Consider the following 25,129-nt stretch of genomic DNA (forward strand, 5'->3'; position numbering starts at 1 on the left):
AATAAATACATAAAAAAAAAAATAAAAACAAAAACAAAACAACAAAAAATATATCTATATCTCTCTATACATATTTATATATGAATTGGACACTATGATTCAGATATTTTTAGGCCAGCAGAAAAGGCCCTGACGCCCCACCGTTGATACAGTAAAGTCTCGTTATATCGATATTGGATATATCGATAGTCCCGGTTATATCGATATTTTTTCGGACTCCCTTGAATATCGATATAACGAGACTTTACTGTATATCCATAAGATGTATTTATTAATGTATTTGTTCATGTATGTATTTATTTCTTGGTTGGTTGATTTCTATACACGTGTGCTTGTGTGTATTTGCCCCGAAGCGACGGACGGAGAAGGCGCTTGAACAAGCACGCCAGACTGTCACACTTACAACATTTCCACTTACGCACAATTTGGCGATGACACGTTCCCGGAGAACGGAAATTCCAAAGGCTACACGTCCCACTCGTCTCCTGAAGGAGACAATAAATAAATAAATAAATAAATAAATACATCAATAAAAATCCGCGTGTGTCATAATTACTGTTTCCACTTGCCGCCGTACCGCCTTCGCACTCCTTGATCGTCGAAACGCAACACTTTGGTGTTGACAAAATGTATAATCGCTGCTTTGCCGGTCTCCCAAACATTTATTTCCCATAAGAAACCATTAAAATGAGAATAATCCGTTCCCAGGTATGTCCTATTTTCATTTCCCGAATAAATTTGGGAATGGCGCTATACGTCCCATTTTCAATTCCTGAAAAAATTCGGGAATGCCGCTCTACATCAGATTTTCAATTCCCGAATAAATTCGTGATTGGCGCTTCACATCATATTTTCAATTCCTGAACAAATTCAGGAATGGCGTTCTACGTCATATTTTCAATTTCCGAACAAATTCGGGAATGGCGCTCTACGTCATATTTTCAATTCCTGAATAAATTTGTGAATGGCGCTCTACGTCCTATTTTCAATTCCCAAACAAATTTGGGAATGGCGCTTTACGTCACATTTTCAATTTCCGAACAAATTCGGGAATGGCGCTCTACGTCATATTTTCAATTCCCGAATAAATTCCGGAATGGTGCTTCACATCATATTTTCAATTCCTGAATAAATTTGTGAATGGCGCTCTACGTCCTATTTTCAATTCCCAAACAAATTTGGGAATGGCGCTTTACGTCACATTTTCAATTTCCGAACAAATTCGGGAATGGCGCTCTACGTCATATTTTCAATTCCCGAATAAATTCGTGAATGGCAGTGAAGGGGTTCATATAATGGTCCCCCAAAAATGTAATCAAATCAAATATTTATGCCACAAAATGCACTTCCTGTTTGTTGTAAAACTTTTTTCTTCTTCTTGCAGAATGTCACGGGTCTTGCAGGCACTGCACAGGACCGTCTGAGGACAACTGCACGTCGTGTCTGTCACCGTCCTGTCTCCACGAGGGACGATGCGTCCCCGCCTGCCCGCAAGGATTCTTCGTACAGGACGGCCAGTGTCGAGGTCTTTTACCCGTTTTTAGCTATCATAGGTCGCGATTTGTTGATGTGCTGCAAAGGTTTTTATGTCAAACTCCGGATTTGCTGTTTAACCCCTTCACTGCCAGACCATGTGCAAAAATGTGTCCTCTCTAGTGACAGGGTTTTGGTCATTGTCACTCAAATTGCATGACCCACAGCTCTCTATTTGCTATCTAGCTGGCTAGATAGCTAGCTAGCTATTAGCTATTGAGCTAGATATCTAGCTAGCTATTAGCTATCGAGCTAGCTAGCTAGCTCTCTATTTGCTATCTCGCTGGCTAGCTATCTAGCTATTAGCTAGCTAGCTCTCTATTTGCTATCTAGCTATTAGCTATCAAGCTATCTAGATAGCTCTCTGTTTTAGCTAGCTTTTAGCTATTTGAGTTACTTCCGGGTTGAGTGATTATTATATCACTCTTAGCTAGCTAACTACCTTTCTATCTATTCAAGTTACTTCCGGGTTGAGTGATTATTAGCTAACTCTTAGCTAGCTAGCTAGCTGTCTATCTATTTGAGTTACTTCCGGGTCAAGTGATTATTAGCTAAATCTTAGCTAGCTAGCCTTCTATCCTTTTGAGTTAGTTCCAAGTTGAGTGAACGCTACCGCGTGTGGCTGCCGCTGCTCACCCACAGGAAAACTTCATCCTGTGACTGTAAAGTGACCTTGAGAGTTTTGAAAGGCGCATAGAAATGAAATGTATTATTATTATTATTATTTGTGAATGGCAGTGAAAGAGTTAATCTTGGGGTAGGGTTTCAAACAAGTGTCCGGGTTTACGAATAAGGTTTCAACTTTTGATGTCAAGCCAATGTTAGGGTTCCAAATTTCTTTTTTTGACGTTGTCTTTCCCCTGGTTCCTAAACCGCACCAGCCTGCCACCCGTCTTGCCAGACGTGTTCGGGCCCCTCCCAAGCCGACTGCACCTCCTGCCCCCCGTCGGTGGACCTGCGGGGGGGCCACTGCCAGACCAGGTGCCAGGAGGGACGCTTCCACCATGCTTCCACGGACCAATGCCTCGGTAAGGCTATCTGTTGGCTATCTATGAGCTAGCTACTAGCTGGCTGACTGGCTTTCTATCTATTTAGCTCTCTATTAGCTATATAGCTATATGGGTGGCTGGCTCTCTGGGTAGCTATCTATTAGCTATCTACTGGCTAGCTAGCTAGCTTACTATCTATTTACTTCCGGGTTGAATGAATGCTGGCGCGTGTGGCTGTTGCTGCTCGCCCACAGAAAAACGTATCCTGTGAATGTGAAGTGACCTTGAGAGTTTTGAAAGGCGCTTAGAAATGAAATGGATTACTATTAATAGCTGGCTACCTAGATGGCTAGGTAGCTGACTATCTTCTAGGTAGCAATCTATTAGTTATAATATAAATATATATATGATGGCTAGATAGCTAATAGCTATCTAGCTAGCAAGTTATCTATTTGAGTTATTCCGGGTTCATTGAACGCTGGCGCGTGTGGCTGCCACTGATCACCCACAGAAAAACGTGTCCTGTAACTGTAAAGTGACCTTGAGAGTTTTGAAAGGCGCTTCGAAATGAAATTTATTATTATTATTGGCTATCTGTTAGCTATCTATCCAGCTAGCTAGCTATCATAATAATACATTATATTTTAAAGTGCCTTTCAAAGCTCTCAATGATACACACATCTTGTATCTATGAATGCGATTTAGCTAGCTAGCTATGTAGCTACACACATCTTGTATGTACTTGTCACTCTGGCTGACTGGCTAGCTAGCTAGCTACAGTACATAGCTACACACATCTTGTATGTACTTGTCTGGATGGCTGACAGCTCGCTAGCTAGAGTATATAGCTACACACATTTTTTATCTATGAATACTATTTAGTTAGCTTGCTACCTATGTAGCTACACACATCTTGTATGTACTTGTCTGGCTGGCTAGTTAGCTAGCTATGTAGCTACACACATCTTTTGTCTGGCTGGCTAGCTAGCTAGCTAGCCACAGTATATACCTCCACACATCTTGTATCTATGAATGCTATCTATCTAGCTAGCTAGGTAAGTAGCTTCATACATCTTGCATGTACTTGTCTGTCTGGCTGACTGGCTAGCTTGCTTGGTACAGTATATAGCTCCATGTATCTTGTATCTATGAATACTATTTAGTTAGCTAGCCTTTGAAAACAGTCGGAGGAGATTCAGGACGTGATTGAGGAGATTGCGGAGGCGCGCCACCGGCGACGCGCAGACTTTTAATTACACTTTCTGATGACACGCGCTCTTCTCTTCTCTTCTCGCTCGCTCGCTTCGGCCATGCGCCGGTGCAGATTTATGGACGCCGCCGCGCATCAGGAGATCGAGATTGGGGTCAAGTGCAGCCAAAGTGGCCGCTAATAAAAAAATGCCTTGTGGGGACATAGAGTACAGCCGTCATTATTTCACCTTCACACTCCTGTGGCGCTAAAGACACACATAGACACACACGCACACACACACACGTACACACACAGACTCCATTATCCTCTCGTCACACTATTTACATGTAGTTTATTTTACACACGCCTTATTTTGTCATAATTATCCACGTGTGACCAATGTTTATCCTTCCTTCCTCCCAATTGATGCTTCCTTGTCAGTCGGTCTAGCTGCTAGCTAGCTAGCTATGTAGCTACATACATCTTATATGGACTTGTCTGGATGGCCAGCTGGCTGGCTAGCTAGCTAACTATGTAGCTATACGCATCTTGTACGTATTTGTCTGTCTCTCTGGCTGGCTAGCTAGCTATGTAGCTACTTACATCTTGTATGTACTTGTCTGTCTGTCTAGCTAGCTAGCTTGCTATGTAGCTACAGACATCTTGTACGTACTTGTTTGGGTGGCTGGCTGGCTAGCTCACAAGCTATGTAGCTACACACATAATTTATGTACTTGTCTGGCTGACTGGCTAGCTTGCCAGGTATGTAGCTACACACATATTTTATGTACTTGTCTGTCTGACTGGCTAGCTAGCTAACTATGTAGCTACACACATCTTGTATGTACTTGTCTGTCTCTCTGACTGGCTAGCTCGCCAGCTATGTAGCTACATACATCTTGTATGTACTTGTCTGTGTGTCTGTCTGGCTAGTTAGTTAGCTATGTAGCTACACACATCTTGTATGTACTTGTCGGTCTGTCTGACTGGCTAGCTAGCTGTGGAGCTACATACAGCTTGTATGTACTTGTCTGTCTGTCTGGCTAGCTAGTTACAGTATATAGCTAGACACATTTTGTATCTATGAATGCTATTTAGCTAGCTAGCTATGTAACTACACACATCTTGTATGGACTTGTCTGGCTGGCTAGCTAGCTAGCTACAGCTTCAGATTTTAAAGATTAGGGTTTCAAAATCAGGTTCTAGTTTGGAATCAGGTTTTGAAAGACGAGTTTGGGTTAAAATTTTTTGAAACAACTTTATTTAAATCGGACTGAATGAACTTTTTCGCCAATGTGATTTGTCGCCAGAGTGCAGCCCCGATTGCCAGCGTTGCACGGCGGACCTCCAGACAGGCGTCGGCAGCGTTTGCCTGTGGTGCAAAGGACCCGACCACGCTGGCGCCTTGTTGCTAGGTGACCATTGCGTCCCTCGCTGTCCACGGGACCACTACGGCTTGCACGGAGCCTGCATACGTAAGAACTGCCGGTGTTGCCTAAAGTGACCTTGAGAGTTTTGAAAAGTGCTTAGAAATGAAATGTATTATTATTATCACTGTATCTATTAGCTAGCTAGCTTTCTATCTATTAGAGTCACTACCGTGTTGAGTGAACGCTGGCGTGTGCGGCTGCCGCTGCTCACCCACAGAAAAACTCATCCTGTGACTGTAAAGTGACCTTGAGAGTTTTGAAAAGTGCTTATAAAAAATGTATTATTATTATCACTGTATCTATTAGCTAGCTAGCTAGCTTTCTGTCTGTTTGAGTTACTTCCGGGTTGAGTGAATGCTGGCGCGTATGGCTGCCGCTGCTCACCCACAGAAAAAAATGATCCTGTGACTGCAAAGTGACCTTTAGAGTTTTGAAAGGCGCTTAGAATATAGGATATAATTGTCCGAAGAATTATTGAACCTTTTTCCTTTTTCACTTTTTCACAATCTGGTTTTATTCTCCAGGATGTCACCAATCATGCGAGGCTTGTAGTGGGGCGGGGCCTCTTGCCTGTACTTCCTGTCACGCCCACAACTTTCTGCTAGCCTCTGGGGAGTGCGCACCCCAGTGCCCGCTGGGTTACTATGACAACGGTCGCCGGGTCTGCGAAGGTCAGTCCAATTTTTTTTTTTTTTTTTTTTTGAAATGAAAGTAGAATTTTTATTTTGGGAGAAAAATGCAATTTTATTCATGTCAAATTCTGAACGTTTTGACAGACGACCGTTTTGTCGGCATGGAACCCGATCATAACTCGGATGTTACCTGTATATAGGGCCAGAGCTACCAGCAAAATTTTAGTTCGCTGACGAAGCTTTTCGGATGTGGAGCGAAATGAAACGTCCGACACCTTCCAAGAAGTACTGATGACGGCTGAAAAAAAACTGTTCATCGTTGTTATGGACAACTGAAGCTTCATGAAGCACCTGTGATGGTTCATCTACTCCTCCAGATAGCACTCGTAGTTTAAAGATGCCATGGAAATTTTTATACGGTTCTATTGCACTAACCGTCATATTTGCACCAAGAGCCAGATGAATCAAAACATATCCCAAGTGCTTCACGAAGCTTCGTTTTTGTCATTGACAGCGTGCAAGTATCAGTGCTTAACCTGCGAGGGGTCGGACGCCTGCACGTCCTGCCGCGACCCCGCCAAAGTGCTGCTGTTCGGCGAGTGCCAGTACGAAGGCTGCGCCCAGCAGTACTACCTCAACACCACTACGCGTACTTGCACAGGTAACTTTTTGACGCAAATGTTTCCAAAAGTCAAGATGAAAACACAAAGGTCAAATAAGGCAGTGTCTGCAATAACATCTGCCGGGACGCCCGGGGCGTGCGACTTTTACGTCGGGCAAAAAAAATGTCATTGAATATTAGAACGCACCAAGTGAGAGATTGTCAGCCTAGTTGATATTAAATTAGCCGTTTAAGCTAACCTGGGACTCCATTTTAAGGTCCACTTGCTTGTAGGCACGTCATCTATTAGCTAGCTAGCTGGTTAGCGTTCTATCTGTTTGAGTTACTGCTCACCCAAAGAAAAACATATCCAACAGTGACCTTGAGAGTTTTGAAAGGCGCTGATAAAGGAAATGTATTATATTATTACTGCATCTATTAGCTAGCTAGCTAGCTATCTACCTAACTATTTATTTGCTATCTATTTATTAGCTTTCTAGCTGGCTTGCTAGCTATCTAGCTAGCTATTTTTTAGCTATCTAGCTGGCTAGGTAGCTATCTATTTGCGACTGTCTCCTGTCACTGTAAAGTGACCTTGAGAGTTTTGAAAGGTGCTTATAAATGAAATGTATTACAGTAAAGTCTCGTTATATGGATATTCTCGGGAGTCAGAAAAAGTATCGATATAACCGGACTATCACTATATCCGATCCTGCGGGCATGTAATTTTCTCCTTGAGTTCATAGAAATAATATCGTAATAAGCAGTACTATCGATATAACCGATATCGATATAACGAGACTTTACTATATTATTACTGTATCTATTAGCTAGCTAGCTACCTAACTATTTATTTGCTATCTATTATCTAATGATTAACTTTCTAGCTCGCTTGATAGCTATCTAGCTAGCTATTGTTTAGCTATCTAGCTGGCTAGGTAGCTATCTATTAGCAACTGTTTCCTGTGACTATAATTATATTATAGTCATATTAATTTATTATATTATCACTGTATCTATTAGCTAGCTAGCTAGCTAACTAAGTATTTATTTTAGCTATCTATTTGCTGTCTAGCTGGCTTTTTAGATGGTATTTTTATTATTGTGTTTCAAGTTGTAAAAAATGGGGCAGGCAACTTTACGGCCGGGCAGGCAAATTTTCAGAGTTGTCTGCCCCGGTGTCCGCTAACTTTTTGTCATGAGTTTTAGACACTGAATAGGGTTAAAAACAATTGGGAGTGACGTGAAGCAAATTTGCGCAGAGTGCGACTGGAGTTGCAACGCCTGCCGGGGGCCCCTGCGCACAGACTGCCTGCAGTGCATGGAGGGCTACGTGCTGCGCGACGGCGTTTGCGCCCAAGGCTGCCCGCCAGGGTCTTATCGGGATGGAGACGGATGCCTTGGTCAGTTGGCAAGCGCACAACATCGACCGTGTTTTGTCGCCGGGAGAGTGTAGTCACGCAGTAGATTGCTGTGCGAGTGTGTGACATGCTGGCCGGCCAAAATTGTAGTACGCGTTGCCAGCTGCTTGTGAAGAATTCTTGTATTTGTCAAAATCCAAAGTTATTCTCGTTTTTCTCTTTAAAAAAAAGTGTGTCTTGTAAAATGACTGAGATTTAATGTTTTTAAAAACAGTTTATTTTTTTAGATTTCCATAATTTTACAATTTTATTCTTGTAAATTTCGTTCACTTTCGTTCACAAAAAAAAATGAAAATAAAAATCAATTTTCGAAAGCAACTCCTAGAATTTAGTTCACCTTTTTTTGGAGGGTTCAATATTTTGGCAGTACAGATAGCATATTTATTTATTTATTTATTTATTTATTTATTTATTTATTTATTTGTTTGGTTTATATGTTTGTTTGTTTTATTTGTTTTTTTATGTATGTATTTATTTATGTATTTCCTTATGTATATTTATTTGTTTTTTATTTATTTATTTATTTTTTTTTGTTTTTTTTTATTTTTTGTTTGTTTGTTTGTTTGTGTGTGTATTTATTTGTTTATGTGTTTATTTGTTTGTTTGTATGTTTATTTATTTATGTATTTATTTATTTGTTTGTTCGTTTATTTGTTTATTTATTTATTACTTCATTCATTTATTCATGTATTCATATATTCGTTCATTCATGTATTTCTTTCTTTTTTTATTTATTTGTTTATTTGTTTATGTATTTATTTGTTTGTATGTTTATGTATTTATTTATTTATGTATTTATTTATTTATATTTATATTTATATTTATTTATGTATTTATTTATCAATGTATATATTTATTTGTTTTTTGGTTTGTTTGTGTATTTATTTGTTTGTTTATGTATGTATTTGTTTATTAATTTATTTGCTTCTTTGTTTATTTATTTATTACTTTATTAATTTATTCATGTATTCATATATGCGGTATTTATTTATTTATTTATTTATTTATTTATTACTTCATTCATTTATTAATGTATTCATTTATTGGTTCATTTATTTATTTATTGATTGATTGGTTGATTAATTTATTTATTTATTTGCAAACGTCTCCATTTTTGTGGAAGGTCGCATTTGGCTCGCTTGTTCTCCCTGTCACGCGACGACAATTAAACGACGCTTTTCCAAAAAATATATAGTGACTGTAAAGTGTCCTTGAGAGTTTTGAAAGGCGCTTAGAAATGAAAGTATTATTATTATTATTATTATTATTATTATTATTATTTTCAGACTGCGATGACGCCTGTGCGGAGTGCAGCGGTCCTGGGCAGTGCCTGCTGTGCCAGCCCCCTTACGTCGTTCTGCGTGGTCAATGTGTGCGCCAATGCGGCCGCAACTACTTCCTGGATGCTGACGCGCATTCCTGCCAATGTGAGAATTTTCCCAATCGGGTTATCGATGAAGCCAACTGATCAAAATTTGCTTTTTTTTAATTATTATATATATTTTTTAGTGTGTTCCACGGACTGCGTGCTCTGCGACGGTGTCGGACGATGCCGAGCTTGTGGACAACACAATTACCTCATGGAAGGATACTGCACCCCCGACTGTGGACATGGTTACTATGCCCATCTGAAAAATCGAACCTGCTATGGTAACAAAACTGTCTTTCTTAATAATAATAATAATAAAAAAAATAATAATAATAATAATAATAATAATAACAATAATAACAACAATAACAATAATAATAATAACAATCATCATCATAATACTAATTAATAGGCGGCAGCCACACAAACCAGTGTTCACTCAAACCGGAAGTAACTCAAATAGATAGAAAGCTAGCTAGGTCACTCATAGATACAGTAATAATAATAATAATAATAATAATAATAATAATAATACATTTCATTTATAAGCACCTTTCAAAACTCTCAAGGTCACTTTAGAGTCACAGGATCAGTTTTTCTGTGGGTGAGCAGCGGCAGCCACACACACCAGCGTTCACTCAACCCGGAAGTAACTCAAATAGATAGGAAGCTATCTAGCTAACTAATAGATACAGTAATAATAATAATACATTTCATTCATAAGCGCCTTTCAAAACTCTCTAGGTCACTTTACAGTCACAGGATCAGTTTTTCTGTGGGTGAGCAGCGGCAGCCACATCCGCCAGCATTCAGTAGACCAGAAATTACCCTAAAATGGAAGATTTACACCAATTTTTTTGGTGGGTTTGCTCATCATGTGTGTCTATTTCATGTGGCTAAGTCAAGCAAGGGTTGGGAGTTGAATTTTCAAAAGATTTTGGGAGGGTCCCGTCCATGATAGACCAGTGGAAAATTATCCAAGGCTTCCTGAGAGGGTTTTTTTTTTGTGGGTCTACTCTTGATAGACATTCCTACCAGTGGAATGGGCTTCACAGGTGGAATTTTGTAGCATTATAAACTCTCTCTGAGGAATTGTTTTTGTCATAGACCAAAAAAATACCCGAAAATGGAAGATTTGAACCAATTTTTTTGTGGGTCTGCTCATGATAGACACAACCTCCAGATTTCATGTAGATTTCAAGTCTAGCAAGTGTTGGGAGATTACTTTTCAAGCGTTTTTGGGAGAGTCCCGTTTTTGAAGGACCAGTGGAAGATGATCCAAAGCTTCTTGAGACTTTTTTGTGGGTCTACTCTTGATCGACATTCCTACCAGTGGAATGGGGTTCACAGGTGGATTTTTGTGGGCTCATAAACTCTCTCTGATAAATTGTTTTTGTCATAGACCAAAAAAATACCCGAAAATGGAAGATTTGAACGACATTTTTTGTGAGTCTGCTCTTGATAGACACAACCACCAAATTTCATGTAGATTTCAAGTCAAGCAAGTGTTGGGAGTTTACTTTTCAAGCGTTTTTGGGAGAGTCCCGTCTTTGAAGAACCAGTAGAAGATGATCCAAAGCTTCTTGAGACTTTTTTTGTGGGTCTACTCTTGATAGACAACCAGTGGAATGGGGTTCACAGACGGATTTTTGTGGCCTCTCTAAATTGTTTTTGCCAATGACTGGAAATTACCCTAAAATGTAACATTTGAACCAACTTTTTTTGTGGGTCTGCTCATGATAAACACACCCACCAGATTTCATCTGGCTGAGTCAAGCAAACGTTGGGAGTTTAATTTTCAAAAGATTTTGGGAGCGTCCCGTCCATAAAAGACCGACCAGTGGAACATTATCCAAGGCTTCTTGAGATGTACTTTTTTTTGTGGGTCTACTCTTGATAGACAACCAGTGGAATCGGGTTCACAGGCGGATTTTTGTGGGGTCATAAACTCTCTCCGATAAATTGTTTTTGTCAAAGACTGGAAATGACCCTAAACTGAAAGATTTGAACATTTTTTGTGGGTCTGCTCATGATCGACGCACCCACCAAATTTTGAAACGCTGCATCGGGATCTGAATTTTCAAAATATGATTGTCATCTATGACCCAAAATGGCTGACCCTTTTGTGTATTACTTTGTAGCTCGTCCTCTTGAGACTTTTTTTTTTGTGGCTCTGCTCATGTCTTCCAAATTTGCAAAACTTTTCTACCTTTTGAAGTGAGGAAAAAAAAGCCAGAGTGATACATTTCTGTCATTTTAAATCATGTAAAAAAAATGAATAATTCCATCTTCACTCCTCCTCCGTACAAAGAAAGAAGAGAAAAGAAAAAAAAAATGACACCATTTTTAAGATGATGTGTTATTTAAAAGCCGGCGGCTGACAATTTTTTCAGCGTTCCCTGAAAGATTGTACATTTCTCCCCCAGAAACATTGCATAACATAACATGTCATAAATCATCGCACAAACGAAGCTCTCCGTGTGGTTTCCATTCAGCCTTAAAGGGACCGACGCCGCTACAAGAACATGACTTGATGTCCAAAGAAGTTGCCTTGTCTTGGGATTGGTGTCCACCTTCCACACCAGATCAAAACCACAGCGTGTCTCCAAATGGATTCACACAATATTACTTTCTATTTGCAGCAGTTAAGTGGCCCCATTTTTTTGACCCCACCCACCCTGGTCATTGCTCTGAAGGAACTGATGCGTGTGGGAAAAGTTTTCTCGATGATTCTTTTTATTGGTCTAGCTGGCTAGCTAGCTATTTGTTATCTATTAGCAAGCTAGCTATGTATTAGCTAGCTAGCTACCTAGACAGCTAGCGAGCTATTAGCTGATGCGTGTGGGAAAAGTTTCCTCGACACTTCTTTTTATTGATCTGGCTGGCTACCTAGCTAGCTAGCTATTTGCTATATATTAGATATCTATTTAGCTAGCAATTTGCTATCTATTAGCTATCTAGCTATCTATTAGCTATCTATCTAGCTAGCTAGCTAGCTATTAGCTAGCTAGCCTTATATCTTTTTGAGTTATTCCGGGTTGAGTGAACACTGACGCTTGTGGCTGCCGCTGCTCACCCACTCCAAAACTTTTCCTGTGACTGTAAAGTGACCTTGGGAGTTTTGAAAAGCGCTTGGAAATGAAATTGATTATTATTATTATTATTTTGTATTTTTTATTTTATTTTATTATGATAATTATTATTATTATGATAATTAGTATTATTATGATAATTATTATTATTATGATAATAATAATAATAATAATAATTATTATTATTATTATTATTATGATAAATATTATTATTATTATTATTATTCCAGCAACACATGTATTTTGTTTTTGTACTTTCATTCCTTTCATCACTTTGCTGCTGTGAAATGTAAATTTCTCCACTCCGCGAGATTAATAAAGGCTAATCATCCATCCATTATTATTATTATTATTATTATTATTATTATTATTATTATTATTATTATTATTATTATTATTATTATTATTATTATTATTATAAGAAAAATAAAAGCGCCGCAAAAAAATCACCATTGTAGTCTTGACGCGACGATGATTTTATTTTGAAATCTGTTCTGTTCCAGAACTAGCCAAAAAACATGACAATAAAGCCCCTCACGGGAAATCAGGAGTTACTCTCGATGCAGCGTATGCAAATTTAATCAAGAGCCTGTCATAAATTACGCAGACGACCTCAACGCGTCACATGAAAGAATAAATCAAAAGGTTGACGGACAGGTTAGCTCAGCCGTGCTGGATGGGAGCGTGGCGGCGAATAATAAAACCTCGTCGGGTCAGGTGTTGCGTTATCATGTTAAAAAAATAAAATAATAAAAAAAACAATTATAAAGAAATGAAATTTTAAAAATAATATTTCAATTTCAAACCATCCATTTCAAGGTCATTTCCGAAAGTCCTTCGAAGTCCAACTCTCAGATTAAAATAATAAATAAAATTACAAATTAAAAAAAAAATACAAATTTCAAAATTTCAGAATTTCGACATTTTTAATTTACAAGATTTACTATATTTACAAGATTAAAAAAAATCAAATTAAAAAAAATGACAAAATTTTACCGAAAATTTAGAAAATTAGGTTTACAAAATGTGAAAGTTTACAAAATGTAAAATTTCTCAGTTTGGTATTTTTTTTATATTTAAAAAATGATATTTAAAAAAATTCAACATTAAAAATGTGTAATAAAAAAAAATAAAAATTCAAATCTTCAAAAATTCAAAAATTACAAAATTGCAACATTACAAAATTACAAAATTTCAAATCTACAAATCTTCAAAACTGCAAAAATTCTTCAGACATACAAAATTTAAAAAATAAAAAGAATTTCAATAAATTAAAAAATAAAAAATTAAAAAATTACAAATTAAAAAAATAAGTTAGCTCAGCCGTGCTGGATGTGAGCGTGGCGGCGAATAATAAAGTCTGGTCGTGTCCGGTGTTGCGTTATGATTTAAAAAAAATAAAAAATTAACAATTATAAAGAAATGAAATTTTAAAAATAATATTTCAACTTTAAACCATCCATTTCAAGGTCATTTCCGAGAGTCCTTCAAAGTCCAACTCTCAGATTAAAATAATAATAATAATAAAAAATTAAACTACACATTTAAAACAAATTACCAATTTCAGAATTTCAAAATGTTTAATTTACAAGATTTACTATATTTACAACATTTACAAAATTTCAAATAAAAAAAATCTAATTTTACAAAATTTCAAATTTTACCGAAAGTTTCGAAAATTAGGTTTACAAAATGGAAAAGTTTACAAAATGTAAATTTTTTTTAACATTTAAAAAAAATCGATATTGAAAAAAAAAAAACGACATTAAAAATGTGTAATTAAAAAAATAAAATAAAAATTCAAAAATTCAAAATTTGCAAAATTACAGGATTACAGAATTACAAAATTACAAAATTACAAAATTACAAAATTACAAAATTACAAATCTACAAAAATTCAAATCTTCAAAAATTCAAAAATTCAAAAATTATATTTACATGATTTACAAAATGTATAAAATTTCACATTTTACAAAAAGTTTAGAAAATGAAAAATCGACAACATGTAAAAGATTACAAAATGTACGATTTTCTATTTTACAATTTTTTTTTTTTACATTTTTACAAGACATTTTTTTTTATATATATATATTTTTTTTATTTAAAATTTTTATTTAAAATAATCAAATAAAATAAAAAAAAAATACATTTCAAAATTTCAATATTTAAAAAATACAAAAATAGAAAAATACAAAAATAGAAAAATTTAAACATGTAAACACAAAATAAAAAAATAAATTAATTAAAAAATAACCAATTAAAAATTACAAATAAAAAATAAAAAATAAGCATTTAATAATAATAAAAAATACTAAATTACAAAATAATAAAATTACATAATTACATAATTTTACAATGTTAAATCTTTTACATTTTAACATTTTGTAATTACGTAATTTCATTATTTTGGAATTTTGTATTTTTTTATGTAAAAAAAGTTGTAAAAAATTAAAATAATTTAAATTTAAACATTTAAAATGTAACGTAAGAAATTAAAAAGTAAAACCATGAAAATTACAACAACAAAAAAACTTACAAATGTACAATTTTAATAGTTACAATTTGTTCCAATCAATAAATCCTTGGGCCATGCTTGAAAAGTCCCAAAATTTGCTTTGAGACGCCATTTTGAAAATTCTCCCAAAACCAAAGCACCGGTGCAATTTTGCAGGCGGATTTCAACGTCATGTACATGGACGCGGGTTACAATCTTTTTCGCAGTTGCAGAATAGTTTTCCAAACAAACGTTGACTACGCTGCGGACATTGCCCCCCCCCCCCTTTCAGCAAACAGCAGCCCCCCCACGCTCCACATCAACGGATCCCTCCAGGTGTCCCTCGGCGCTTCGGCCCCGCTGACCCCGACTCTGGTGCAAGTGAAAGACGCCGACAGCCCGCCGGAGGCTCTCGTCGTCCAGCTCGTCCGGCGACCCGCCAACGGCCGACTGGTGGTCTTTCGGGGCGGTGGCGGAGACGAAGAGGCGGGGGGTCGCCAACTGAACGAGCGGGACGGCTTCACCTGGGCCCAGTTGAGAAGCGGCCGAGTTCACTTTCAACACCAAAAGGGCCAAGCCAGGTGAGGGCCGCATTCCAACTTGTTTTTTGTAGACCCAGGAATTTTTTTTTTTTTTTTTCCTTTCCTCATGTCGAAAGATGAATTCTTCATCACTTCGAATTGTAAATTCATGTTGTTGCTTCTTCATTTGAAGCCGTGATGATTTTTTTTTTTATCGCAGCTTCTGGGGATTTTTTTCTTCTTTCTTGGAACCGATGTTGTTATTTATTTATTTATTTATTTATTTATTTAATTAATGTATTTTTATTTAATTATTTATTTATTTATTTATTTATTGATTATGTATTTATTTATTTTCTTGTTTTATTTGTTTGTTTATTGTTTATGTATTGGATTATTTTTACTTGTTTTTAAATTTATGTATTTTTTATGTACTTATTTATTTATTTAATTATTTATTTATTTATTTAATGTATTTCTGTTTATTTATTTATTATTTATTTATTTATTTATTTGCTTGTTTTATTTATTTGTTTGTTTATTGTTTATGTATTACATTATTTTTACTTGTTTTTAAATTTATGTATTTTTATTTATTTATGTATTTATTTATGTATTATTTATTTATTGATTATTTATTTATTTATTTATTTCATTTATTTGTTTAATTATTTATTTATTGATTATTTATTTATTTATTTATTTATTTATTTGCTTGTTTTATTTATTTGTTTGTTTAATGTTTTTGTATTACATTATTTTTACTTGTTTTTAAATGTATGTATTTTTATGTATTTATTTATTTATTGATTGATTTATTTATTTAATTAATGTATTTCTGTTTAATTATTTATTTATTTATTTATTTATTTATTTATTTGCTTGTTTTATTTATTTGTTTCTTTATTGTTTATGTATTAGATTATTTTTACTTGTTTTTAAATGTATGTATTTTTTATGTACTTATTTATTTATTGATTGTCATTTGTTCACATTAATGTATTTTTAATTCATTTTTATTTATTTATTTATTTATTTGTTTATTTATGTATTTGATTATTTTTATTTGGTTATTTTAATTATTTGTATTTACTTATTTATTGATTTTTATTTATTTATTTATTTATTTGTTTATGTATTTGATTATTTTTATGTGTTTATTTTATGTATTTTTATTTACTTATTTATTGATTGATATTTATTTATTTATTTACCTGTCCTCTAAAAATGTTGATTAATTTTTCACTTTGGTGAATCAATATAATTTCTTCCCAACATTTTTTCCTTCTGGCTGCATATTTTCTTCTTGGTTGTGAGCCAACAAATTCATCTATTATCCTTCACGCCTTCCCCCCCCCCCCAGGACGGGAGAATTCACTTTACGAGTGGTCGATCCTCAGCTGGCGTCTCAAGCTGAAACAATTCAAGTTCAAGCCCTCTCGATGCAGGTGAGCCACACGCGTGCACATGCATCGCCGGTTTATAGTCATAATAATAATAAAAAATATATATTATTATTATTATTATTATTATTATTATTATTATTATTATTATTATTATTATTATTATTATTATTATTATTATTATTATTATTATGGCCATTATTATGGCCATTATTATTATTATTATTATAGTGATGATGGTCATAATGATAATAATAATAATAATAATAATAATAATAATAATAATAATAATACATTTGATTTATAAGCGCCTTTCAAAACTGTCAAGGTCACTTTACAGTCACAGGATGAGTTTTTCTGTGGGCGAGCAGTGGGCGTTCACTCATAATAGTAACAATAAAATCATAAAATCGGACAATAGTACAATAATACAATAATACAATAAGACAATTACACAATAACACGATAACACAATAAAACGATAACACAATAAGACAATAGCATAATAAAATAATAACATGAAATACTAAAATAATAAAATAATAAAAAATAATGAAATAATAAAATAATAAAATAAAAATAAAATAATAATAATATTAAAAAAAAATAATAATAATTCATAATAATAATAATAATAATAATAATAATTCATTTAAAAGCGCCTTTCAAAACCAGTCGCACTTGTGAAATATGAAAAAAAATCGGAATCTCTATCTCCCATTTGATTGATGACATTTCTTTCCCTCTCCTGAAAATGCAATTTTCGTCACAAATAGTGATGCAATCTTCTCCCCCTCGAACAGAATAAAAACATGAGCAGACATCATTTTCTTGATATTTTTCATCACTTCGCCAACCGCCGTCATGAAAAAAAAAAAAGGCAAAGATTGCTCGCTCGATATTTCCGCTTAGCATGTAAATGCAAGCCGGGCCAACGTAGCCAAGACGGAAAAATCCAGCAGCAAAATGGCCGCCCGCTCACGCCCACAACAGCGAAACAAGCCCAAGAAAGAAAAAGACAAAAAGACTTGATTGAAATCTCGGCCGGCAGCCGTTTAGACGCGAGTAAAAAAAAAAAAAAAAAAAAAAAACGATCTCGCAATCTGATAGCCGAGCAACACCCTCAAGTTGTCATGTGTATTTCTTCTCCACGTCTTGATCTTCTACTCGAAAGCTGTGCTGAGCTCAACACCAAACCAATGCGGGTTGACAAGTTGTGATTTATACAGTGATACCTCGGTTTACGAACCCCTTGGCTTACAAACTTTTCCATTTACGAACGTTAAAGTGATGAAAATTTTATCTTGGCATACAAACTATTTTTCGGGATACACACGGAGCTGCCACAGTGAGTGATGTGTCGTTCGCGAATGAGCCCGTTCTCCTAACAAGAAAATGGCAGCAGGCTTATTTTTGTCCTCTATTCCCCGCCCCCAGTCGTCGGTTAAAGCCACGTGATTGGTCAAGACGACAGAGAGAGAGTGACAAAATGGATAGAAAATATTGAAATTTGGACTTGTTTCAACTTTGATAGTTCAAAGGCAGAGTGTAGACTGCAAGGTTAAAATTCCCATCATTCAGGCTCCACAAATAACCCGCACGAGCCATCTGTACGTTTGATGCAAAAAGCTGTCAACCCAGCTAAACAGAACACAATTGATGAGGAACTAGGTAACATTATGGCAGAGAAAGCACCTACAAGGGATCATTCCTCAAGATGGTGAAAAAAGAAGGCTACGTTCCTCATCAAGTGTTTAATGCTGATGAAACTGGTCACTCCATTCCATCAAGCCATCAACGACCACCACAAAGGTCAATAAAACCACTTTGTTCTAGAGTACAGTTCATTTCTTTAATTATACTACCATAGCACATTTATTATACATGTAATAAGGTATATTTTTGTGGAGTTTAAAGGATTAGAAAATTGAAAAGTAGAAAATTATGTTTTATGGAGACCTGGGAACGGATTATTCTCATTTTAATGGTTTCTGATGGGACATTAATTTTTGGGATACACACTTTTCGCCTTATACACTCTGTCTGGGAACCAATTAAGTTCGTAAACCAAGGTATCACTGTAATTCTGAATTTTGCTTATTAGTTGATGTAGCACCCGGTTATCGATTTCTACACGCTCTTAACGATAGTCCCGCAGAGCGCGAGACTTTAAGTTGATGTAGCACATCTTTCACGCAAGTCTTAACCGCAGAGCGCCAAAAATGCAAGTTTAAATCACCCCCCACTCCCACTACAAGCCCCCTGCAGTGCATTGATAGACCTCACAGCTTGCAAGCAAACAAAAACAAACATCCCGGAAAGCCGGCAGCGTGCACAGGAAGGATTTTACACCCCCATGAGGGCTCTTTCCCAAACATCACCCCCCCCCCCCCAAAAAATACCTTCTTCCCGCACTTACCTGCAGCCCTGTGAGACAAGGTCAAGCCTCCTGCATTGACTGTTTGTTTGCCTCGGGAGGAGATTTACTTGTTTGCCTTTTTGTGAGTTGGCGTGTCTTTCACACACACACACACATTGACACGCACAAATCGGGATTTGGGTGGTTGCCCGGGGGAGGGTTTTTGGGGGGGGTGCTGGGTTGTCTTTCTGTCTGGAGATAATTGCTCGTGAGTGTCGAAATGTGTCAGCGGACCTTAAAGGATAACCGACGTCTCCGGACATGTTGTGTCCATAATTTGTAAAATGGCTTCAAATGACTTCTACTGAGCGTATTTTACAAAGATTCCAACGCATATAGCTATAGTTTACGTTTTAAGACTCGCGCTGAATATTCAGGAAGTCTTGTTTTTGAGTTTTGAGTCCGTACGTGACGTCACTGAAGGAACGCCCCTGACCGAAAAAAGGACACATTGTAGCAGTACTTCCATCATGACAATGCATTTTGCTGTACTTTGGTCTGAAAACGTCATGTAGGACCAAAAAGAGGCAGAAGAAGGCGACAAAGCTCCATGTAAGGAATTAATCAGCCAGTGGAAACGGGCTGATTAATTCCTTACACGGCTTTGTCGCCATGTTCTGCCTTTTTTGGGTGCGACATTTCCCACCCCTGATGCCTCAAAATGACACGGAATAAATTCTTTAATCGATTGCAAACATGTATGCTTTCCTCTTCAGAACTATTTGAATCAAATTCATAACTGGATGTGTAACAAGAAAGCATATTCTCCGAATCTGAAGCCATTGTTTTGATTCTCGAGCAAGGTAAGACGTCTTGGCGTGACACCAGGAACATGGGGGCGGGACCTTCTGAAACTGGACACTTCCGGTTTCAAATTGAAGTACTTTTTAGACACTTGAAGTCATTTTTATTGGTGTTTTGCATTTGACGAAAAATATCATACTGCATGTTTTGGGTATTTTACATACTATAAAACGTTTTTCTGATGTCAGGAAACAAAACAGTGACGTCGGTGGTCCTTTAATAATATTTATAATAATAATAATAATACATTTTATTTCTAAGCACCTTTCAAAACTCTCAAGGTCACTTTACAGTCACAGGATGAAGTTTTTCTGTGGGTGAGCAGCGGCAGCCACACGCGCCAGCGTTCACTCAACCTGGAAGTATCTCAAATAGATAGAAATATAGCTAGCTAGCTAGCTAATATCTAGCTAGATTGCAAACATATAGCTAATAGATAGCAACACGAGCCAGCGTTGACTCAACCCGGAAAAACTCAAATATATAGAAAGTTAGCTAGCCAGCTAATAGATAACTAATATATAGTATAGTTCATTTATAAATAAGTTATTATTATTGTTGTTGTGATTATTATTGTTATTGTTAAATATGTGCTACGTGGAGGATAAGAAAGATGACTGAAAACACGAATGAGTTCCTGTTTGTGATTGACAGCCTCCGAAGGTCCAGGTGTTATCGGCGCTATCGGTGTCGGGTCCCGGCGAGACCGAGACCATCACCAAGTCCATCCTGGTGGTGGACGATCCTGACAACCCGGCGGACGTCTTGCTGATGCTTCTGGAGGCCCCTGGCCACGGCCGTCTGACGCACGTCCACGGCGACCAATCCCTGAGCCGCTTCAAGCTGGAGGAACTTTCCCGCGAGCGCGTGCAGTACGTCCACGACGGGTCGCGGGAGGCGCGGGACCACATGGTGCTCCAGGTCAATGATGGGCATAGCTACCAGAACATTCTGCTTCAAGTGCGAATTAATCAGAAGGTAAGAAGTCCGAATACCGACTTTCCAACCCTAATTTGGAATTTGACACCCTAATTTTTGGTTAAAACCCACATTTTTCGTTAAATTTTAACGTAAAAGCTTTTCTTGAAACCCTAACGTGTGACTTGAAACTGCTAGGCTACATATGAGCTACACCACCAGATGGTTTGAAAGGTGCTTACAAATGAAATGTATTTTTATGATTATATCTGTTAGCTATGTAGCTGGATAGCTTTCTAGCTAGCTAGGTCACTGAATCTACTTGACGTTTAGATAAAAAGGACTAAAAGCTACCTACCTATTTTCTATTTATTAGCTGGCTAGCTGGCTATATAGTTGGCTTGTAAGCTATCTAGCTGTGTATCTGTTAGCTATATAACTAGTTAGAAATCTATTAGCTATTAGCTAGTTAGCTAGCTTTCTCTATTTGAGTAACTTCCAAGCGGAGTGAACGCTGGCTTGCTATCTATTAGCTATATCGCTAGTTACCTAGCTATTTGAGTCAGGAAACATATTAGCTAACTTGCTAGCTAGCTATCTATTATCCATCTATCTTTCTAGATTACTATCTATTAGCTATATAGCTATCTACCTAGTTATTTGAGTCAGGAAACATAATAGTTATCTATCTAGCTTGCTATCTATTAGCTATAAAGCTAGCTACCTAGCTATTTGAGTCAGGAAACATATTAGCTAGCTATTTATTAGGTAGCTATCTTGCTTGGTATCTATTAGCTATATAGCTGGCTACCTCGCTATTTGAGTCATTTTAGTCAGGAAGCATGCTAGCTATCTATTAGCTGGCTAGCTAGCTTTCTATCTTTTTGAGTTACTTCCGGGTTAAGTGAACGCTGGCGCGTGTGGCTTCCACTGCTCACCCACAGAAAAACTGATCCTGTGACTGTAAAGTGACCTTGAGAGTTTTGAAAGGCGCTTAGAAATCAAATGTATTAATTATTATTATTATTATTATTATTATTATTATTATTATTATTATTATTATTATTAAGGTTCAACTTTCTTTATTACTTTTTCCCCCCAATTTTCACCATCTGGACAGTTTGCAGTTCTGTGGAAAAACTCTAAAAAAATGATTCTCAGAGTGTGCGTTGAAAACTTGACGGTTGTGTGTCAGGTGGGCGACTCGCCCGAGTTGCGCTCGGTGCCCGTTACGTGGGTGAAAGCGGGCGGCATGGTCAAACTTGGGCGCCGGCAACTGCGGGCGCACTACAAGAGGGTTGGCGCAGACCACCTGGTTTACAACATCCTGGACTTTGACCACCAACCCAAATATGGTAAGAAAACTTTGCATTCAAAAACGTGCTACATTGAACGTAATCTAACATGATGCTAATATGTAAAAGAGGCGATGTTATGCTGCGGGTCAAATTGACCCGAGAACATTTTTACTTTTTATCGTGATCAGACAAAACAGGAAGGCTGGATATGCTATCATGATGGGATATGAAAGGTTTAAGTCAATTTAAACTCAACTTGCATGTTGCGGGTCAGATTGACCCAGGAAAAGAAGAACATGTTCTGAATGTGATGAGAAATTATACTTCACACAAACATATATTTGACAAATGTATGCTACCTCTGAGGTGCATAGAGTCTTCTGTAAAGCATTTATTTTGTTGTGGGTCAAAATGACCCGAGGTCATTATGGCAGTTCTTGAGAAACCCAACAGGAGGGTTCTCAATGGATGCGAGCAATACAGAACAGTAATCCGTCAGTTTTTTTTCTCAACCAAAAATGTGAATGGGTCAATGTGACCCACTGCATCCAAAATAGTTATTTTTAAACGCAAAAGAACTACTGCGCAAAAAAACGGCTGGGATTGGCTTTGGCAGACCTGCGACCCTGATGTCAGTTTGACTTCCAGGCGGGTCAATTTGACCCACCGCATCCAAAATATCTATTTTCAAAAGCAAAGAAAATGACTGCCCAAAAATGGCTGGGGTTGGCTTTGGCACACCTGCGACCCTGATGACAGTTTGACTTCCAGGCGGGTCAATTTGACCCACCGCATCCAAAATATCTATTTTTAAAAGCAAAGAAAATGACTGCCCAAAAATGGCTGGGGTTGGCTTTGGCACACCTGCGACCCTGATAACAGTTTGACTTCCGAGCGGGTCAATTTGACCCACCGCATCTAAAATATGTATTTTTAAACGCCAAAAAACTACTGCGCATAAAAGGGTAGGGTTGGCTTTACCACACCTTTGACCCTGATATCACTTTTACTTCAGGGCGGGTCAATTTGACCCGCTGCATCCAAAATATACATTTTTAAATGCAAAAAAATGACTGCCCAAAAATGGTTGGGATTGACTTTGACACACCTGCGACCCTGATGACAGTTTGACTTCCAGGCGGGTCAATTTGACCCACCGCATCCAAAATATCTATTTTTAAACGCAAAAAAATGACTGCCCAAAAATGGTTGGAATTGGCTTTGGCACACCTGCGACCCTGATGTCAGTTTGACTTTAGACTTTAGGGCGGGTCAATTTGACCCGCAGCATGATCATATGATTAAATATGGAACACTTCCCCACGCAGGTGAAGTGGTGCTGGCGTCCATGCCTGCCGACGCTCCGCCCGAAGGTTGGAATCCGACGCTGACGGACAACCGCGGTTTTACCGCCACTTCTTCCTTCACCCAGCAGGACGTGGACGACGGCGCCGTTTGGTACCGGCACTTTGGGGGCGGGACTCCGGCCGACTCCTTCCGCTTCCAGGTCGGTTGGTGAAAAGAAAGACACTTCAGTTCAGTTAACACGACAACAAGCTTTTCAGCCCCATCTATGTCCATCTAGCTAGCTATTAGCTAGCTAGCTATTAGCTATCTATATATATCTATTAACTAGCTATTAGCTGGCTATCTATTAGCTAGCTATTAGTTAGCTATATAGATAGCTATCTATTTTCTGTCTATTAGCTTTTTTTTCTAAATCTCGTCAGGTATCGACAGAAGCCGCCGCTGTCAGGCAAAGTGAAGCTCAGACGTTCAGCATCGGAGTCCTGCCGCAGATCCCCGGATTCCCTCAGCTCAAACCGGATTGTGAGCTTCAAGTCACGGTGAGGCCAAAGGTCACAAAATTCGTGGGACTGCCCCCAAATTTTGTCTATATTATCTGTCTAGCTGGCTGGCTGGCTATATAGCTAGCTAGCTATATGGTTATTTAGCTGGCTGGATGGATAGATAGCTGAGTATTAGCTATCTATTAGCTAGCTAGCTAACTAGCTTTCCATCTATTTGAGTTACTTACAGGGTGAGTGAACGCTGGCGCGTGTGGCTGCCGCTACTCACCCACAGAAAAACTTATCCTGTGACTGTAGAGTGAACTTGAGAGTTTTGAATATATATATATATATATATATATACAACTCCATGTAAAAAAGAAGTAAAGTAAATAGACAGAAAATAGATAGCCAGCCAGATAGCTAGCTAATAGACAGCAAATAGATAGAAAATAGATAGCCAGCCAGATAGCTAGCTAATAGACAGCAAATAGATAGAAAATAGATAGCCAGCTAGATAGCAAACCAGATAGCAAATAGAAAGCCAGCCAGATAGCCGGCCAGCTAGCCAGCCAGATAGCTAGCTAATAGACAGCAAATAGATAGCCAGCTAGGTAGCCTGCCAGATAGCCAGCCAGATAGTTAGCTAATAGACAGCAAGTAGCCAGCTTGGTAGCAAGCTAGGTAGCCAGCCATATAATGAGCCAGATAGCTAGCTAGTAGACAGCAAATAGATAGCAAGCTAGGTAGCCAACCAGATAGCTAGCTAATAGACTGCAAATAGATAGCAAGCTAGGTAGCCAGGCAGATAGCTAGCTAATAGACAGCAAATAGATAGCAAGCTAGGTAGCCAGCCAGATAGCCAGCCAGATAATGAGCCAGATAGCTAGCTAGTAGACAGCAAATAGATAGCAAGCTAGGTAGCCAACCAGATAGCTAGCTAATAGACTGCAAATAGATAGCAAGCTAGGTAGCCAGGCAGATAGCTAGCTAATAGACAGCAAATAGATAGCAAGCTAGGTAGCCAGCCAGATAGCCAGCCAGATAATGAGCCAGATAGCTAGCTAGTAGACAGCAAATAGATAGCAAGCTAGGTAGCCAACCAGATAGCTAGCTAATAGACTGCAAATAGATAGCAAGCTAGGTAGCCAGGCAGATAGCTAGCTAATAGACAGCAAATAGATAGCAAGCTAGGTAGCCTGCCAGATAGCCAGCCAGATAGC

The 25,129-nt window shown here is 37.4% G+C and overlaps 1 protein-coding gene across 1 annotated transcript in view; it reads left to right on the plus strand.

The window, feature by feature from the left end:
• fras1 (Fraser extracellular matrix complex subunit 1) overlaps positions 1-25,129 on the plus strand; it is a 127,928-nt gene that overhangs the window by 64,613 nt on the left and 38,186 nt on the right. The window contains exons 18-31 of the mRNA XM_088993478.1: positions 1,385-1,525; positions 2,415-2,561; positions 5,025-5,189; positions 5,669-5,815; positions 6,291-6,437; positions 7,640-7,780; positions 9,085-9,225; positions 9,308-9,448; positions 15,046-15,334; positions 16,638-16,722; positions 20,555-20,878; positions 22,014-22,173; positions 23,445-23,623; positions 23,847-23,963. Of these exons, the coding sequence (XP_088849604.1) occupies positions 1,385-1,525; positions 2,415-2,561; positions 5,025-5,189; positions 5,669-5,815; positions 6,291-6,437; positions 7,640-7,780; positions 9,085-9,225; positions 9,308-9,448; positions 15,046-15,334; positions 16,638-16,722; positions 20,555-20,878; positions 22,014-22,173; positions 23,445-23,623; positions 23,847-23,963 (2,324 nt within the window). The remainder of the gene's footprint in view (positions 1-1,384; positions 1,526-2,414; positions 2,562-5,024; positions 5,190-5,668; positions 5,816-6,290; positions 6,438-7,639; positions 7,781-9,084; positions 9,226-9,307; positions 9,449-15,045; positions 15,335-16,637; positions 16,723-20,554; positions 20,879-22,013; positions 22,174-23,444; positions 23,624-23,846; positions 23,964-25,129) is intronic.

This window comes from Hippocampus bargibanti, linkage group LG04, assembly GCF_051943395.1.
Source record: "Hippocampus bargibanti isolate YZ-2025 linkage group LG04, ASM5194339v1, whole genome shotgun sequence".
Taxonomy (NCBI): Eukaryota; Metazoa; Chordata; class Actinopteri; order Syngnathiformes; family Syngnathidae; genus Hippocampus; species Hippocampus bargibanti.